This window comes from Molothrus aeneus, chromosome 25 (genome assembly GCF_037042795.1).
Source record: "Molothrus aeneus isolate 106 chromosome 25, BPBGC_Maene_1.0, whole genome shotgun sequence".
In the NCBI taxonomy this organism is placed as follows: domain Eukaryota; kingdom Metazoa; phylum Chordata; class Aves; order Passeriformes; family Icteridae; genus Molothrus; species Molothrus aeneus.
In genome coordinates, this window is record NC_089670.1 from 6,306,064 (window position 1) to 6,325,562 (window position 19,499).

At 43.8% G+C, this 19,499-nt stretch overlaps 2 protein-coding genes across 3 annotated transcripts in view; one reads left to right on the plus strand and one right to left on the minus strand.

The window, feature by feature from the left end:
- SPAG9 (sperm associated antigen 9) overlaps window positions 1-8,345 on the minus strand; it is a 63,041-nt gene extending 54,696 nt beyond the window's left edge. For both annotated transcript variants that reach the window (XM_066565783.1, XM_066565782.1), the window contains exons 1-2: window positions 7,962-8,345; window positions 1,628-1,748 (exon numbers count right to left, since the gene is read on the minus strand). In XM_066565783.1, coding sequence (XP_066421880.1) covers window positions 1,628-1,748; window positions 7,962-8,267 — 427 coding nt within the window. In that variant the 5' untranslated portion in view covers window positions 8,268-8,345. The remainder of the gene's footprint in view (window positions 1-1,627; window positions 1,749-7,961) is intronic.
- A 6,673-nt stretch (window positions 8,346-15,018) lies between these two features.
- LOC136566530 (nucleoside diphosphate kinase-like) lies at window positions 15,019-19,001 on the plus strand. The gene is made up of 5 exons (XM_066565712.1): window positions 15,019-15,293; window positions 15,787-15,919; window positions 16,453-16,554; window positions 17,217-17,329; window positions 17,663-19,001. The coding sequence occupies exons 2-5, from the start codon at window positions 15,791-15,793 to the stop codon at window positions 17,778-17,780; spliced, it is 462 nt and encodes a 153-aa protein (XP_066421809.1). The 5' UTR covers window positions 15,019-15,293; window positions 15,787-15,790; the 3' UTR covers window positions 17,781-19,001.
- The last annotated feature ends 498 nt before the right edge of the window (window positions 19,002-19,499 follow it).

Below are 19,499 nucleotides of genomic sequence, written 5' to 3' on the forward strand. Positions count from 1 at the left end.
AGAGCAACATAAAATGTTTTTATCAATACATGGTAAATGTAATTTCTATTAGAGAAACTCCAGGTATGCTGCCACATACATTGTCAGAAATCCAACTAATTTTTTTTTTTTTCATGCAACCACTTTATCCTTTGGATTGTATTAACACAATAAAGCCATGGCCTACAGGACAGGATCTAATCTTGATCCACAATCCTGTTGTCAGTGAGTGAGGTCTCCCATGAACAAGCTGTTTGGGCTGTGTGTTTAGAGCACAGGTCTTCTAGAAACAGTATCTTTGTCACCAAAACAGGCCACTTAACTCCGGCTACAATGTTTTATTTTCCCCTCCTGTGAGGCTCTTAGATACACACACAACACTGTTCCACAAGAATTGCAGGGTTTCAGGTACAATACAATTATCCATTTTAGCCTGACTTCATCTACGAAGAAACAATCCTAGGAAATAATCACACTGGTCTTTACTAGGAAAGATTGCTTGAAGTGCTCCTTCATCCCTGCCCAACAGAATCTGGGAATATTTGAACATGGATAATGAAGCAGGTGATGCCTCTAAGATTTGCCAACAACATTCTGAACTGTCCAAATTTCAGTAAAATTCTGCCCTAGGTGCCACCTACATTCATCTTAACACTCTCAGACTAATACTCCTGCCCCGCTATAGACTTAATCATGCCACTGAAAATTAAATTTTACAGGAAATTTTTCAAGCTTCAGCTGGAAAAGAGCTAACTGTGTTAGGGGCAGGAAATGTAGCTGAGCAGAAATAAAGGAAGAAAGAGTAGTGAAAAGGGGCTACTTTGAAGACTGACACTGCTTTTAGAAACTGGTCATCTCTCAGCCTCATCACAATCTCACTTTACATTCCTGCAGAGTCCAGCAATAAAAGCTAGATATTAACTGATGAACACACCAGTCTCACATCAACAGAAGATGGCTTAGAAGCTTGAAGTATAAAAGTAGAAAAACTGATGATGAAGTTTCATTCAATGACTGTGTGGCTGGATAAGAAGCAGCCCAGCAGAATGGCTAAACTACAATATATGCAACTTCAAGTGTTTCAAGACAACTGATTACTATCATCTTTTCCAAAGTTTCCGGAAGTTTTTTTTCCATTACACAGAACATCTCTAAAAAGGGAAGTGTTCTCCCTAAACTTTTTTTCTATAAAAACTAAACATCTCCTAGAAATAAATCATTTAGCAAAAACTATATAGAAGTTAATGAGAATCACCATCAATGCTCTTCTCCTCCCAGCTGTGCTTCTAAACCTGAAGATTACCTTTATTTTAGCACAGACAACTGTTTAATAGGAAGAAAATATCTTATTTTGTTATCACTAACAAGGAAGTAATCAAAGCATCTTCTAAAAAAGTTGCTAAATGTGAAGAAAGCCCTGTCTAAAAGGTAAGCAATACAAGCAGGATACCAGAAGAATCGATTACAAGTCACAAGCTCGTATCTGACTTGTTTGCCTTAATTCTAAAGAAAACAGACTTGCACAAGAGCTAAATCCAGTTATCTGTCTAAGTACAGGAATCAGAGGGCATATGTATTATCACTTTACAGAACAAAAATTAAAATGCACTAATACACTTAATAGGAGAGCACCATGTTTTTTACTTACTTTGATCAGCATAGTTTTTTGCTTTTAGTTCAAGTTGTCGAGTTTGTGACTCTAATGCTTCCACTCTGGTCTGTAAGTCCTTTTTCTCTTGTTCTTGAGAATCTTCAAACTCAATGAATTTCTAAACAACAACAAAATAGTTAAGTTAGACCAAACAACTAATTACAGGTTTTGCAGCAGGTAGGAAGAAACACAGCAGCCCTTCACAGCCAGGAAGGTCCAAGGTGGTTTCCAAAACTGAATAGATCCATAGGCCACATTTAAACACAAAGAACTATTTCAGTCCCGGTCCATCAGTCAAGCACCCAGTCTAGGTTATACTGTGTAATAACTTGCAACTAAGTGCCAGCTACTCCAGAGAACCTGCTTAGGATTAACATAAATATGAATTATTTCCTTATTGTCTAACTTAATGTACAACAACTGCCAACAGAGCATGTGAACACAGGGAGTCTTGGTATCCTTAGTCTGACTAAGGAACATCAATGAAGTTATTTTCACCCATAAGCCACAAAGGTACACACTGCAACAGGGACACACTAGCAGTAGTGCCAACCAAAATGATTTGATATCTTTTCTATTCCCACCCAATTCTGCTATAAATTCTCATAGTCTTCATCAGATCCTTAATAACCATCTACAATCTGTCAACTGCACAGAAAACTCTGTGCTGATCACCATTTCCTTCTGTTTCCTTGGTTTACCACACTTGTGGTTCCCCATATTCTGGAATTCACTGATGAATGCAACAGTGTTTACATTCTCTAACATAAAAATTACCAACACACCATTATAGCAGCTTTGAAAGCACTTTTTTTTTTTTGCTATTTATCTTACCTAAAAAGTCAAGAAATTCAATATGTATTACTGGCACAAAGAACACTTCTAAAAGCCAAGGATATTTTAGGTCATGTAGTACTCTAAGCTCTGCATTGCAAGGAGAAGACAAGGCCATCAACATAAGTTATGCAGAAGGCTCATAGAACAAGGAGGAGAAGCAGACCAGAAATCTCTGCAAGAAAAAATCCTAAACATCCACGACAGTTAAAGGGGCAAAGGCAGCTGAGGACCACATGGCAGAAAAGGGACAGTGAAGGTAGCAACTTGAAAACAGTAATCTGATTTGAATATTTTTTCCTATGTATTGTTTGGAAAATTTAGTGGGAAAAGTATTTCTAATGGTCATACATCAACTGTTAATGAACTATTACTACATTGTAGCCATTGCACACACATTTTTTACAAAAGCAGAAATTCATAACCTTATGAAAAGGGCTTCAGTTGAACAGGATCATCAGAAGAAGTTCTGACTAAAAAGTACTTCAGATGTAGAAATTAACCAAAACCTATGAAGCGAAACAAGAGTCCCTTTCAGACATGCTCTGCACAGCTATCACAGGACTGGGCATGGTGTTCATATGACTGTGCTTGAAACCAAACCACAACAATTGAGGAAGAGCTGACATAGCCCAGGTAGCTCCGCTTTGGGTGCTGCCATTGAAAAATCCCTCCTCAAATACAGATGTGCAGGAATCTTTCTACCTCCTCCACACGAAGTTAGGGAATATTAATTAACTTTAATTATTTATATTAATATTATTTAATATTAATTAACTTTAATATTAATTAATGTAATTTGAAAACCTCAATTACTAAGTTTGTTTAATTTCTTCTTTGTAGTAACTGATTCAAGACTTTTGCCCATTTAATATTCAAGTCATGTTTGGCCTATTTTTGGCAGACTCCTTTTTCAAAAAGGGCTTCAAAGTTTTACACAAATTTGGCACTGGGGCTAAAGTTACACCAAACACAGGAAGTTTGTTACACTAAACATGGGAAAACATGAAATAAGAATTATAAAACTGTACCATCTTTGTTTAGTTGTTTCTCTGATGATTTCCCAAAAATATGTCATAGCTTGTTAAAGGCCAGGGCAATTATACTCATGAATAACAAACAGCCATTCAGAGCCATTAATGTCATCGTTACTCATGAAACTACAGATAGATACAATTTTGTATTTCCTCTCAAGTTCTTCAACTGTAAGTGGTAAAACTGTTTTTTCCTAAAACGGAAAAAGTTACCTTCCATTAGTTTACCTTCATTTTGTTAAAGTCCAAATTTACATTACTATACTTTAAAGCATTTCTGTAATTACAGCCGAGTATTTTTCCCTCTCCTGCTGTAAACTATACCTGATCAGATCTTGGGATTGAGAACTTTGGACTTTGAATATTTTTATTTGGTTTCATTTCTCCTTCTGGTGATAGTATAATGACAAACACAGCCCCAGCAGATTGATCATCACACCCTAACTAAGCCTGCACAAGTATGACAGAAGAATTAGTGAGATAAACCACCCAGCAGCCAAGGACAGGCTGGCTGAGCACCCATATTAAACTACTTTTTTTTTTTTTTTTCATTTACATTGACAATACACTCAACTACTACTTACCTCCTGCACTGTTTAATGTAAATCCAGCAGTGTATGTAGGAACACGTTAAGCACTCAATAGTCATCCTCTCATTTCAACCCCAGCTACTGGTTATTCAAAACACTGAGGCAGACAAATCTAGTTTTCCCCATTTTAAGTGATGTCCTGTTTGGGCCACAAAGATGTATTTTACAACTCTAATGAGAAGTGTGAGAAGTGAGATTTTGGTATTTTTTTTAAGAGCAAGCTGAAGGACACCAACCTGTCTTTAAAACAATCAGATCAGATTATATAAGATTACAGAAAATACAGCTGGAATGATCCTTAAAAGGCCGTCTTGTTTCCAGGTTCTGATGCTTAGCATTGGATGCCTGGATCCTAATTTTGATTAGGCTATGATGAGGTGTAACACACGATGCGATGCAGAGCTCCTCCTGCATGTGCCTGCTACTGAAACCCAACCTGTAATACCTTCATCAGCCATCTTTGGTAACTCCCATTTAATCCATCCCATTTTCTCCAGGCAGGATCACATGCATCATTTCAGACCTTTGTCCAACACGTTTTTACAGACCTCATATAAAAAGTGTAGAAAGTCCCACACAACTAAACTCAAAAATATTTATGTAATCAATTTTAAACCTACTTGAAAGCTTGCAGATGTTTTTGGAATAAATAAGAACTCAAGACTACACAACAGCCCAGCACATTTGGAGCCCTCTGTCCTACACACAACCACTGAAGCATTCAGTAATACATTATTAGCCAAATGAAACACCTCTTCCTGTATTTCTATCATCTTCTGTCTCTTTACATCTTGACTGGTTTTCCTGTCACAGGACCCAGGTGCAATGCTGGGCATATCTGATGTCAGGGTCCCACCCACTTGGCAATCTTTATTATTCTATGACACGTCCTTCAGCAATGTGTATTGCAACAACGACAGATTCTCAGCCAATGGCAAGTTCTTGGAGCAGAGAGAGAAAAAAAAAAACACCTAAAAAGCCAGTTCAGATGGACTTGGGGGACAGAAAAACATGTGAAAATGAAAACAACCTGATAGCCATAAAATAGAGTGAAAGTTTTCTGTAAAATGCATCTCGGTTTTGTTCCCTCTAATTAAAAATACTTAAACTCTTACTGCACAGTGTTTACTCAACATACAATCCTAACGAAGAAAGTTACCTCTGGGAACAGTAAGAAAAAGCAGACATCAAGTTCATGCTATGACTTAAACCAATTTTAGTAATGGTAAATGCTTTTTCCCAGTTGCCAAAGAGTTCAAAAACAGCTTAATCCCACCAACAGCAGAAAAGCTAAAAGATATCCTAATCTGGCATAGCTAAATGAAGTAGATTTTATCCTCTTTCCAAGTGCACAAAACACATGCCAGCTACAAGTGCAGGCCTGAAACAGCACATTGCTGCAGAAGTAACTCCTATCAGAGTATAAAACAGCAGAAGTACAAATGCTGGTTCCTCTCCCACTTCTTTGGGGCAGGAATTGTTACCTCACAGTCACCAAGTGCAAAGGTAAGAACTGGAAGCAGAACAGCAGAGCAGCTGGTTCCTCCATTCCTTCAGCAATATCAAAAAACCTACCATATTAAAAGTCAGACAAGTGATTTCACAGCAACTGCAAAGATCAAAACTGTACCCAGAGGGTTAAAAAGTAGGCCCAGAACGTCTGTCAGGGTGACTTTAAAAAAAATTATTCCAGAAATCCTGAGGCAACAACTTTTAAGATATTTCTTTAGTAACATGTTTTAAGCACAGGAAATAAAGAAGGCAAATTACAAAAATGGGGTAAGGAGACCCCTACCCAAATAGTAAACTATTTAATGTTCATAAAGATACTGCTGCAAATAAATTTCCTACAACAACAAGCAGAAAGTAAAAGAAGGTGTGTTAATTGCCCAGAGAAACTGTGGCAGCCTCATCCCTGGATGTGCTCAAGAGTAGGCTGGACAGGGCTTGGAGCAACACGGTGTTGCAACGATGTCCCTGCCCGTGGCAGGGGTTGGAGTGATATGAACTTTAAGGTCCCTTCCAACCCAAACCATTGTGTGAAATTATGAATAGATGACAATAAATATGGAACTCAGCAGCTCAATTCTCCATTTTGCTACCACATGACACAGGCAAACTCCAAATGAAGGAAATGTGCTAAGTGAGCAACTTTTTGTCCAAGGAAATGTTAAATTTCTGTTCCCTCCTTTTATTTCAACCATACTGCACCCATCAGGTTATCTCAGCATCGAAAAAATAATTCAACAACCATGCCTGACTAACACACATGCCTCTCCTGAACACACCTAACACTTTCACACCTGTACAGCTCAATGACCTCAGCACATCACAAAAATGACCTTTGTGCTTACCATGAAAATACAGTCTTTGGTCTAACTGCACTTTGGAAAGCATCAGCCAGGTGTCTTGCAGCATGAGGATTGGTTTTTCAACTGCATAAAACCTGTCCTTTCAAGTTAATTTATCATGACACAGAGAAATGGAGATGGCAGTGAAGCACACTACCAAAACAGGCACATACAGTTCCTGAAAAGCTACAACAACAAAATTAACTCCATGTTCTGTTTCGTCACATTGGTACGGTTTCTGTCCTACTGCCCAAGGCCTGTTTTTTGATCTGGCAAATGCTGCCTGTGCTTCAAACCTGATGGATTTTCTCATGAATTAGTTCAGAAAGTATTTATCAATCCCTTCCTATTACTCTCAATATAAACACATTTTCTAAAAGACCCTTTTACATCAGCTTGTGTCAGAAATAGTGTGGCAACTCCAGTCCCCTGACTGGAATCCATAAGGCATCATAAAACCACCATGTGTTTGACAAGGAGGATGAAAGATCTATCAGTCTAAGAGCTGGGGGGACACCATTCATACCACTGTTCTTCATAACAAACTAAGACCTGGAACAATCTGCAGACAACATTTTGCACTCACAAACAAGTATTTGTACAGGGCTAGTGTTTTTTAAATTATGCTTTTACTGTTAATATTGTGTTCACCCTCAGTGCAGTTGTTCTTCTGATTTTTGGAAAATTTAGAAGGCAAGCACGACCAGAGATATTAGCACAGGACAAGAGGTCTGGAAATACACTTTTAAGATGGCTTATTCCATTACAGATAATGCTGCCAATCCAATTTCCTTCAGGAGTTTGGCAAGACAATGAGATGGAGGAAGTTACCCTGCACAGCTGCTTCCTATTGTATTGGTTTATAATATCAGATTAGATAATGCCGCTCAAACTTGTTTATGCTGAAATTATTCTTGGTGCAAACACTAAAATAAAATCATTTAACATCCCAAATCAGAGTCGACATCACTGGAGAGTCCACACCACCTGTTGCTGCCTACAGCTTTATGTACCATCTCTGAAGGGCTTCAGCCTACACACTATGTATTTCCATGTTTTTTGTAACGCGTTGTCACTATTTTTGCAAAAATGGACAACCCGCCTCCCTACGCGGGGAGCATCCCGCGTGGCCGTGACAGCACAACCAGCACACGGTTCCATGTTTGCGCCTCTCCCCACCCGCGGCCCCACCGGCAGCGCAGCGCTCCGCAGAAGTAACCGAGGATCCCTCCGGGACAAGCGGCTCAGGGGACCGCATGCACACGGACCCGCACGGACCCGCACGGACCCGCACGGACCCGCACGGACGGGTCCCGCTGCGGCTTAGCTACACGGACCGCGAGGTACTCCGCGCCCTCCTCATCCTTCTGCCAAGCCGCGTCGCGACCCCAACTCCGGCCGCGCGACCGGACGGGGCAGCCCCGGTACTCGCTCCAGGCGCCGCCCGCTCTGCCCCGGGCAGGCCCAGCGCGGGAGGTGCGGCCGCCCCCACGGAGCCACCCCGGCCCAGCGCCGCGCTCACCTCCTCGGCCTGCTTGCGCAGCGCCTTCTCCCGCTCGTACTGCGTGAGCAGCTGCTCGTTATCGTCCCGCAGCAGCTCCAGCTCCACGCTGGTCTCCTGGCTGTGAGCGCACACCGAGTCCAAGTTCTCCAACACGGCCACCACCAGCGGCATCAGCTCGGCCACCACCTCCTCGTCGTAGCGCCCGATGAGCCGCTCGAACTCACGGTAAATGGAGCCCGCCAGCCCCGACACCCGCTCCGACATCATGGCGGGGCCGGGCCCGCCGGGATCCTCCTGGTACACCACGCCGTCCGCCAGCTCCATGGCGGCAGGGAGTTGTGCGGGGCCTGGCGGGGCCCGGGGGTCCTGCTCGGAGCGGCTCCCTGCGGCGGCGGCGGCGGCGGCGGCGGCGGCGGCGGCAAAGCCTCGGCTGGGCCGGGTGGGGAGCGGCGCGCGTCTCTGACCTCACCCGCCGCGCCGGGCGGAGCCTGCCGGGACGGCAGCGTGGGGCGGAGCTACGGACTACAAGTCAGTGCGGGGGGGTGTGGTCTGCTGGTGATGTCATCGAGAGGCAGGGCCTGTATGAGGCTGTGGCGGTGGCCGCTCGCGGAGCTGGTGTTGCGTTTCGGGAAAATGCGTTCGGGCGGGAGCAGGGTGGCAGCGGGAAGGGCTAGGCTGTCGGAGACACGCCAGGAATCACCGAATCTTGACAAATCACCGAATCGTCAAGATCGCAAGAGACCTTTAAAAGGGCAATAAGGCTGGGGAATGGTCTGGAGCGCACTTACTGTGAGGAGCGGCTGAGGGAGCTGTGGGGAGCTCAGCCTGGAGAAAATGAGGCTCAGGGGACATCTTATCTCTCTCTACAACTCCTTCTGTCAGGAGGGTGCAGCCAGGTGAAGGTCGGGCTCTGCTCTGCCGTGTCCCAGGGAACAAGGCACTGTCGCAGACATCTTTTTATGAAAATCCTTTCCTTAGGATTTTTTCCTCCTGAGAAGCTGAGAGGCCTCAGGAACAAATATAAACAATTATTATCTGCTGCTGTGGAATGTAACGGGTGCATCTGTGATTGCTCTCATGTGCTTGTTTGTAATTAATGGCCAATCACGGCACAGCTGGCTCGGACAGAGAGTCTAGGACAGATGCCTTTGTTATTCATTCTTTTCTATTCTTTGCGTAGCCTTCTGATGAGAAATTTTTTTTCTATTCTTTTAGTATAGTTTTAATGTAATATATATCAAAAAATAATAAATCAAGCCTTCTGAAACATGGAGTCAAATCCTCGTCTCTTCCCTCATCTGAAAACCCCTGTGAACACCATCATAAGGAACAGGACAGGAGGACGCAGCCCTATGCTGTGCCAGGGGAGGTTCAGGTTGGACATTAGGAAGAAATTCTTCACAGAATGAGTGATTGGGCATTGGAATGGGCTACCCGGGGAGGTGTCACCGTCCCTGGAGGTGTTGAAGAAAAGACTGGATGTGGTATGCAATGCCACACTCTGGTTGACAAGGTGATGTTGGGTCAGGTTGGACTGGATGATCTCAAAGGTCTTCTCCAACCTAGTTGATTCTGTGGTTCTGTCACCCACTCTAACCATGCACCTGGCACTACCACTGTAACTTCTAAACCAGTAAACCACATTACGCAGTGCTGGGTATAGATGCCTCTTAAACAGCTCCAGTGTGGTGATTTCAACCCCTGACCACACAAACAGTAAAAGAAAAAAAAAAATCAAATATTTAATCTGAATCTCCCCTATCTCAGCTTAAGGCCATTTTCTTTGGTCTTGTCTCTGCAGGCACAGCAGAAGAGCCCCATCCCCACCTCACCACATGCTCCTGTCAGTAGTTCTAGAGAGCTGTGAGGTCACCCCTGAGCCTCCTCTTCTCGAGACTAAACAAATCCAGCATCATAAGACATATTTTCTAGCCCCTTTATAAGCCTTGTTCCTCTTCTCTGGACACGCTCCAGCCCCTCAATATCCTTTTTAAAGTGAGTGGCCCAAAACTGAACACAACAGTGCCAAGAACAGAGGGACAATCACTTCCCTGGTGCTGCTGGCCACGCTATTCCTGATACAGGCCTAGATACCCCAGGTCACCGGAGTGAATATCAAAGCCCTGGTGCTGTTGGTGGAGCCTCTGGGGCCCCCTGACAGCAGAAGGTTTGGTCCCTTTAGACCCTTACTGTGGGGCCACAGCCCCACAACCCTACTGGAGCTCCCCAACCTGGTCCTTGAGCAAAGACAACCCCACAGACTGGTTTGTCTTTGCTCAAGGCAGAATTAATCCAAACAGTTTTTCCCAGCATACCTCTGATGTGTACATGAGGTACATGTACAAGAGAGGTACATCTCGTGTACATGGTGGGAAATAGGTAGGGAAAAGGTATCCACTGGAACCTTATGTCCATCTGTTGTTCGCAAGGGTTCAGATTGGGCAGGGCCTGCCTGGTTAGTGGAACCTCTGGTATTAACTAACCATGTGGCCTTTGCTAAATGCAGCTCCCAATATTTGAAAGTCCCCCCGCCCAGTGCCTTCAAGGTGGTTTTAAGCAGTCTGTTGCACTGATCAACTTTCCCAGCAGCTGGTGCATGATAGGAATATGGTACCCTCACTCAATGCCATGTTCCCTAGCCCAGGTGTTGATAAGGCTGTCCTTGAAATTAGTCCTGTTGTTGGACTCAAGCCTCTTGGGGATACCATGCCTCCAAAAGACCTGCTTTTAAGACCCAGGATAGTGTTTGGAGCAGTAGCATGAGGCACAGGGTAGGTTTCCAACCATCCAGTGGTGGCCTCTACCATTGTGAGCACATAGCGCTTGCCTTGGCGGGTTTGAGGCAGTGCAATGTAATTGATCTGCCAGGCCTCCCCATACTTATATTTGGACCACCGTCCACCATACCAACAGGGGCTTCACTCGCTTGGCCTGTTTGATCACAGCGCACATCTCACAATCACTGACAACCTGACAGATGCTGTCCATGGTTGGATCCACCCCTTGGTTTCATGCCCACTTATAGGTGGCATCTCTGCTCTGATAGCCTGAGGCATCATGGGCTTATCGAGGTAGGAAAAACTCTCCCTTATGTTGCCAGTCCAAATCTATCTACAACATCTCTATTTTTGCAGCCTGATCTACCTGGTTTGTTGTTTTGCTTCTCCTTGTTAGCCCAACTCTCGGTGACATGGGCATCCACATAGCAGACTTTCCTAGGTAGCTTCTCTACCAGAGCGGCAATGTCTTGCCATTCATCAGCAGCCCAGATAGGTCTTCCTCTATGCTGCCAGTTGTCCCTACAACAAGGGAACCGTTAGTGAAAAGAGCGTAGCGTGTTTCTTCTTGTGGCAGTTGGTTGTATGGTGGAGCTTCCTCAGCATGGGTCACCTGTTCCTGCTCCTCTTTGTCAGTCAGACCAAAATTTTCCTCTGTGGGCCAATTTGTATTTATTTCCAAGATCCCAGGGCTATTCAAGTTTCTAATACGGGCACACTGTGTAATGAGGGCAATCCATTTGCTTCATGTGGTGTCAGTGGTGTGGTGGGTAGAAGGAACCTTTCCTTTAAACATCCACCCTAGTACTGGTAGTCGGGATGCCAGGAGGAGTTGTGCTTCTGAGGCACCTTGGACTTCTTCATAGGCTGCCAGGATTTCCTTCTTTGTGGGTTGTAGTTGGCTTCAGACCCTCTGTAACCTCAGCTCTAGAATCCCAGTGGTCAACTTCGAGTCTCCCCAGGCACCTTCTGCCAAAGGCTCCAGGACAGACCATAGTTCCCAGCTGCAGAATAGAGCACATTCTTCACCTCTGGTCCTGTCCTGACTGGGCCAAGGGCAACTGCATGAGCGATTTCCTGCTTGATCTGGGTGAAGGCTTGTTGCTGTTCAAGACCCCAGTGGAAAGTGTTCTTGCGAGTGACTAGGTACAGAGGGCTCATAATCTGGCTGTACTCAGGGATGTGCATTCTCCAAAAGCATTCCTATGGCACTTAGGAAAGCTTTCATTTCCTTCTTGCTGGCTGGGGGAGAGACATCACTGTGATCTTATTGATGACCTCAGTGGGTATCTGATGCCATCCATCTTGCCACTCCATTCCCAGGAACTGGGTCTCTTGGGCAGGTCCCTTGACTTTACTCTTTTTGATAGCAAAGCTGGCTTCCAGCAGAATCTGAATTATTTTCTCTCTTTTCACAAATACTTCTGCTGCTGTGTTCCACCATGCAGTGATGTCGTCGATATACTGCAGATGTTCTAGAGCCTCACCCTTTTCCAGTGCAGCCTGGATCAGTCCATGGCAGATGGTGGGGCTGTGTTTCCACCCCTGGGGCAGTTGGCTCTAGGTGTACTGCACACCCCTCCAGGTGAAAGCAAACTGAGGCCTGCAGTCTGTTGCCAGAGGAATGGAATAAAATGTGTTGGCAATGTCAATAGTGGGGTACCACTTTGCTGCCTTGGACCCCAGCTCATACTGGAGTTCCAGCATGTCCGGCACAGCAGTGCTCAGCAGTAGAGTAACTTCATTCAAGGCATGATAGTCCACATTCAATCTCCATTCTCTGTTAGGCTTGTGCACAGGCCAAGTGGGACTGTTGAAGGGTGAGTGGGCCTTACTGACCATCCCTTGGCTCTCCAGCTCACAGATCATCTTGTGCGATGGCATCTCAATTCATCCAAAACTGCTAGCGGTGTGCTGTTGAGGTTGCAACTGGGACGTGTTGTTCCTCCACCTTTAGGAGTCCAGGTGCAGAAGGACTCTGTCACAATCCAGGCAAGGTGTTCAATTGCTTAATGTCCTCTGCCTCCACAGCAGCTATTCCAAAAGCCCACCTGAATCCTTTGGGTCTTTTTAATAGCCACTCCAGAGGAAATCTATGCCCAGAATACAAGTGATCTCTGGACCAGTCACAATAGGATGTTTCTGCCACTACTTCCCAGTCGGGTTCACTTCAACTTCCAACAGGGTCAACTGCTGCAACCCCCCTGTCACCTCAGCACTAGAAACAGCTTCTGCCCCCACATGTCCCAATGGGATTAACGTGCAATGTGCTCCAGTATCAACCAAAGCTTCATATTTCTGTGGTTCTGATGTGCCAGGCCATTGGATCCACACATCCCAAAAGATACAATTCTCCCATGCCTCTACCTCTGGCTAGAGGTAGGAGCCCCCCCACACCAAGTAAATTGATTTGCAATTTACCAGGGAAGAAAATCAGCCCTTGGATCACTCTGGATTTAGAAAAGTTTAACTGTCACTTTACCTAGAGGAAGAAATTTTATGTAAAAGCTTAATTCTATTCTGGTTTATACCTTAAAGCACAACAGAAATCAAGATAAAGACTGATGAATAATAGCAGCACTCAGCTAACTGAAGAGTAGGATACCCTGGAGCAACAAAGCATGTCAGAGTGAGGACTCTGGTTACAAGGAGCAAGAGGGACACAGCACAAATTATGAGTTTTGATGAGAACCCCTAATATTCTGGGTGGTACAGACAGAGGCTGTGAGCTGAGACCAGTGTAAAACTGGGGCCAAACCAGCAAAGCTGGAGCTGTGTTAAATTCTCCTGAAGTCTGGAGACATTCACAGTCAGTCCTTTGTCTCAGGCCTGTTTTAAAAATCTTTACTGGGTTTAAGTAATGTGGAAATGGTTTGAGCTCAACAGTTACACTTAGTTCACTCACTGACAACTTTGAAGGTGTTTACTTCTCTCCCATGATCAGTCTATCTTTTTGAAATTATTTGTCTAGACTCTCTACTTCTTCACATTTTAGAAAAACATGTAATTTCTAATGTTATTAAGTGATCTTGGTAAAATTTGCAATCAGCAAAATCTCATTTATACAGTAACAACTTGCTCTGCTAATCATGGATTAATCTCATAAGTGGCAGAGTTGACCCTTATTTAATGAGGTTAAAAGACTTGGCACCGATCACAGAACAGACCTATGGAAAAGCTGGAAGTCATGCTTGCCCACCCAAGGGCAAGTCCTAAGCTTTAATCATTAAATGATGTAGATTTAACAAGACTGTAAATAGATGTCCTATTGCTGCTTTAAACTTGATATTTTTATAAACATCCTGTTTCTAGAGACCTTTCTTCTTTTTTTATGTATTATTTTGCCATAGTGAAGATTACAACATTAGAGTTTGTTTAAGTAGTATGAAACATCTTGAATAAATGTGTATCAAAGCAAGAGAACAAATTGGATTGGCATTGTCAGGAGACTACTCAGAAACTCTAATTTCAAAATAACCTCAAGGAGGACTTGCTAGAATGTATGACACTGATTTTTTAAATATCATCTGTTAAATCAGAGCTCTTGGAAACTGTGATGGAAAAGGACCCTGAATACAAGAAAACAGGTTGGTTGAATAGATGCTTAGGTCAGATCTGGAGTCTCCCACCAGAACTAAAAGTACCACATAGATGTGTGATGGACTGTAGTGAAGAGAAGGGATCCCAAGTAAGGAAATCCATGTTATCAAAAAGCTGAACTTTTCCCTATTAAGCAGCCAAGTCCTGCCCAGAGGGAAGCAAAATCTTCATTGTTTTGCTTTCAAGAACAGCCAAGAAGTGGAGCCCAGGAAGTCCACCTCAGTTTGGAAGCAAAAACAGGACAAGCATGGGTTTCCATCCAGATGCTTTATCCTCAATTCTCTTCAAGGCAATAAAATGCTCAAGGCAAAGCAGCTCATTGTTAGGTAAGCGGTTGAAGGGTCTTTTGACTCAAAGAGCTAATATAGTATAACCAGAAAAAAAAACCAAACAAAATTAATTACCTCATTTAAAGAGGAAATACAAGCAGACCAGTATGATAAGGAGATTTTTATTAAAATAACGTTATGTGCCTTTTGTTAAATAAAAACCGGGATCCAGCAGGCAAGACTAAAATGCTGGAAGGGCTGAGCCCGGCATTCCTGCTCTGAGGGAAGAGGCATTGGGTGGGTGCGGATGTTACCCGGGCGGGGGATCGGGGACAGGGATCGATCCCGAATTCCGCCCCTCGGGAACGGGGCTGTGGGCGGTAACGGCGCCCTGTACGGGCGGGAGGCCGCCCTGTCGCCACGGCAACCGCTGTGCGGGGCCGAGGGGGTGGGGCACGGCTAAACCGGGTGAGAACCCGCGGTGACACGTCTTGACACAGCCACCGGCGCGGGACACGGGCTGCCAGACCCACCGGGGAAACAGCGGGGGACGCGGGCTGTGGGAGACGCCCAGGGAACAGCGGAGTATTCGGGCTCCGACACTCACAGAGGTCATCAGCGGGGGACACTGTTTGCCACAGCCACCGGGCCACCAGCGAGGGACAAGGCTTCAAGATTTGCCAGAGCCACTGGGCCACCAGCGGGTAAGCCGGGTTGCGGGGCAGCGGGAAGAGTCCCTCTGTCCCCGGGCAGTGTCACCGCACCCCCCACGCGGAGCCTCCCCGCAGCCCCTGCATCCCTCACCTGCCCACTCAGGTGTGCTCCAGCATGGGGCTCAGAGCCCCTCTGGTCCTGCTGGTTTCCAGGTGAAAACTCTGTGTGTGTACTAATTTATTAATTTATTGCACGGCACTGGAAGATGGATCTGTGGTGATCATTACCTTCCTTTCTGCTCAGTTTTTCTGATTTCAGTATTTGCTGATTGTTCCTACACTTAGCACCTTTCCACTGCTTCAAACTCACTCCTGCGGCACTTGGGAAAACCTGTGTGCTGTCACTGGTTTGGCCAAGCATTGGAGACCATGGACTACTGACCCTCAGATGCAGCAAATCTAATTACACTTACAGCAGACAGGGCTGGGATGAACTGGGATCTCACAGTCCTGGAATAACAAATTTTATTCCCTCCCTCCTCAGGATCATGGCTGCCATTGAGGAGCGCACCTTCATTGCCATCAAGCCTGATGGGGTCCAGAGGGGGCTGGTGGGGGAGATCATCAAACGCTTTGAGAAGAAAGGATTCAAACTGGTAGCCATGAAATTAATACATGTAAGCTCTGCTCAATTGCTGTGTCTACCTTTTAATATCAGTTGTAGCCTTCAAGTACAGCAGCATGCTATAACAACAAATGTGGCCTCTGTAACATTTAAAACTGAAATTTTGAGAAGTCGTACTTGGGATGTTTTTGGACAAGTTCCAATTCCCAGCTCTGGCTAAATGCTTTAGACATGCTAAGCACACTAATTTTAGTAACCTGATGCCCTTAGTCTGAAGAGAATATTCTTTCAGGTGCCTCCTATGCCAAATAAATAAATATCTTTGAGTATCTTTTACAAATCCCAGGTCACATAAACTGCCTGCATGGACAACAAAAACTTTTCTAAGTTTAGTTGTGGTTAAAGCAAACAGTTCAAATTCATATAGACCAAAAGTACTCCTAGGAAGGTGCTAGAAATACTGAATTTTAAAGTGCATGCAAGTTTCAGGATTACCAATGCTCTGTGGTTTATCTCTGTGATTTCACTATGCTCTTAAGCTATTATTGTAAGCTTTTGTCTCTGTCTGTCTGGTTTTTAACCCAGGCCTCTGAGGACCTTCTGAGGGAACACTACATCGACCTCAAGGACCGGCCATTCTACGATGGCCTGGTGCAGTACATGCACTCGGGACCTGTTGTAGCCATGGTGAGTTCCTGTCAAGGAACACCACACCGCTTGATTGTCTTCCCTGCAATGAGATTGTGTCACCTGTTGAATTCCAGTTTATTTTTTAAAGGATTTTAAAATCTGGATTCAAATACTGTGATTAGGAAGATGTGCTGTTAACTATTTTTCTTTAATCTTTTCTCATAATCTTTCTCTCCTTTGAGTCAGTTTTTTGAGGAAGAGGGCAGGGGCAAAAAGGAATCACAACCAGGACCTTGAGAAACAGTAAACCTGCACAAAAGCCTCACTCTGAAATGCCGTGTAGTAAGCAAGCTGGAAAAGGATAGTGGAAAATTTTAACTTTAGTTCTCCTTTTCTCCTTGATAATGTATTTGTAAAACAGTTGAGGCCTAGCTCTCCCATGAGCAAACAGCTCTGTGAGACTGTTTGACATACTGAGATGGAAAATGGTTCTCTCCCCACCCTTTGTGAGGAGAGGGATTGTACAGAAGGGCAGAAGGGGACCATGTGAGCAGATGCTTCAAGAATCTGACAGAAGAATTGGAGATAAATTTGTCTCACTGTGACAAATATTCAGATGGTGATTTGTGCCATGATGGATAGCCCTGTGTTCTTGTGGATGGTATAATTATCTGCTGCTAAAATTTAATAATCTGAAAGGATTTTTTTTTTTCTTTAAGGTGTGGGAAGGTCTTAATGTGATTAAGACTGGAAGAATCATGCTGGGGGAAACCAATCCATTCGATTCCAAGCCTGGCACTATTCGTGGGGACTTCTGTGTCCAAGTTGGAAAGTAAATTTTAAAACATTTGGTATCACCCAAAAGCACTAAATGCCAAGTGTTATGTCATCATATCTACAGGAACTGTGCTCCATCCTTCTCTGTTTTACACATGGAGCTGCCATTCCCTGTGCCCATGACATATTAGTATCTAAGGATAGGGATCAAGTCATGGTTGTCCTCATTGACATAAATGAGGAGCAAAGCTGGCACTGCCTATGCTGTGTCTTTTCCTACTTTACTGTTATTTAAAGCTTCTGTCCATAGTGGGAATCGCTTCAAAACAAGAAGCTCACTTTACTTTAAGAATTCCTTTTCTCTTTTATTCACCTTTTCTTTTCCTAGGAACATCATTCATGGCAGTGATTCTGTGGAAAGTGCTGAGACAGAGATCAATTTATGGTTCACTCCTGAAGAACTGGTTGATTACAGAAGCTGTACCCATGAGTGGATCTATGATTAACACCCAGCCTGGATCTTCTGATATTCCCATGTCCATGAGCAGCTGCTAGCCTCTAGCTATTCAAAAGAATTCCCTGGTAGAAACCTCAGAAAACAGTGAAATTGCTCTGTTGTGGATGTCAGGGTCAGTGCTTGCTGCTTCTTTGATTTAAAAGTTGTCAAGTTATAGATGGAATTGCACATTTTAAAAGCTGAAACTGAGAGATATGAGATGAAAATGCAGAATAGATAACATATATTTTTCTGAAGCATTTTATAGTCATAGAGGGTATTTTGGTAAACACTAAAAAAAATGGGTAAAAATTTATTTGGTAAATAAATATGCAAATGGCTCAGAGTCAGATGTTAACTTTGCTAAAACATTACAGGACAACTGATAGTGTGTAAATGCATTGATAATATGCCCAAATGCTGAGGATTTACTTAATATTAAGTCAAGTGTGTCCCCATTCCTAAAATGGCTACAGAAAAACAAGCTAATTTCTCTCCCCAGAACATGCTGTGCCCATAAAGAGCTCAACCCTGGCTAAAATGACAACTGGCCTCCACACTGACACTGTTTCAACTCACTCTTTTTTCCTTCCACATGGGATTTAGGTAGTATTTTAAGGACAGATTAACCAGCCAGGCTTGATGAAATGTTCTTTTATGTGAAAAGAAGATTAATGTGAGAATGGATGAGGGAGATTCTACCTTTAGCCACTTCAGTGCAGCAGCTCTCTGACATTGCACAGAGCAATAAGTGGTGTTTGCTTTGCTGGCTGAACAGCTGGTAATTTAGCTGTGTTCTCATTAGTGTAGTTTCCTCAGTAGCTGGAACTTCAAAGCAAATGGTCCTTGGATAAGTTGTTTTAGAACTGACTTCATCACTATTGTTTTGTATTTATTTAATGATGTAAAGAAGTAGAGTCATAATAATGCAGAAGGCGTTTCAGTTTCAACAGCAAAAGTTGTACTGGATGAGGAACTTGGGATTGATATTATGTATTTATTTCTCTGCAACATTTTATTCACTAAGAGCAAGAGTTTCATAGAATCAGTTGCTCAAGCTCCACTATTTTTTCCCCCAGAGTGAGTTCTTGTATCTGAATACTGAACTATGCAGTGAATGTTGAATGGAAGGCTTATGATACCTTATGGTGATATCGAGCTCCTAAAAAGAGATGGCACAAAATAAAACAATCTTTGCTGTTTCTTAAGTGAAATAAAATGCAATCTTAAATATTTTGTCTTTAATTAATGAGTATTAGGAAGTGGAACAAATTGTCTAACTATGAAGCTGTAGGTGAGGCTGTGAGCCCCTCTTCTGAAACTATTCAGTGTTATAGAAGATAAATCATTCGGTTAAAAGAAGTTGGAGGAAAGGGAATACGTGACAAACCTGAGCATGAGATGAGTGGTCTCCAGTTTAATCTTTGCTTGAAAGGTTACTTGAGACGTCTCAATTCTACAAAATAGAGAATTGTGCTTTATCTGGAGGTGTTTGGGTTGTCAGGAAGCTGCTGATTAGTGTTTCTAATATGATGTGACTGGGAAGAGGTGGAAGCCAGCAATCCTGCACGGCTGAGGTACCTGAGCAGGTCCAGTGTGAAACCACTAACTGACCCTGTGAAGACACTAACTGGCCCCTCAATAAGAGACAGTGCAAGGACTGCAGAGGTTATTTCATTGATATGCCAGCTGCAGTGATGGTGTGTGATTATAACTTGCTCAGGCAAAG

Excerpts from the sequence above, each read along its gene's own strand:
- LOC136566530 (XM_066565712.1), top strand. The coding sequence starts at position 15,791 with ATGGCTGCCATTGAGGAGCGCACCTTCATTGCCATCAAGCCTGATGGG. Across the intron at positions 15,920-16,452 it reads TAGCCATGAAATTAATACAT|GCCTCTGAGGACCTTCTGAG; the intron begins GTAAGCTCTGCT and ends TTTTTAACCCAG. Across the intron at positions 17,330-17,662 it reads TTCTGTGTCCAAGTTGGAAA|GAACATCATTCATGGCAGTG; the intron begins GTAAATTTTAAA and ends TTCTTTTCCTAG.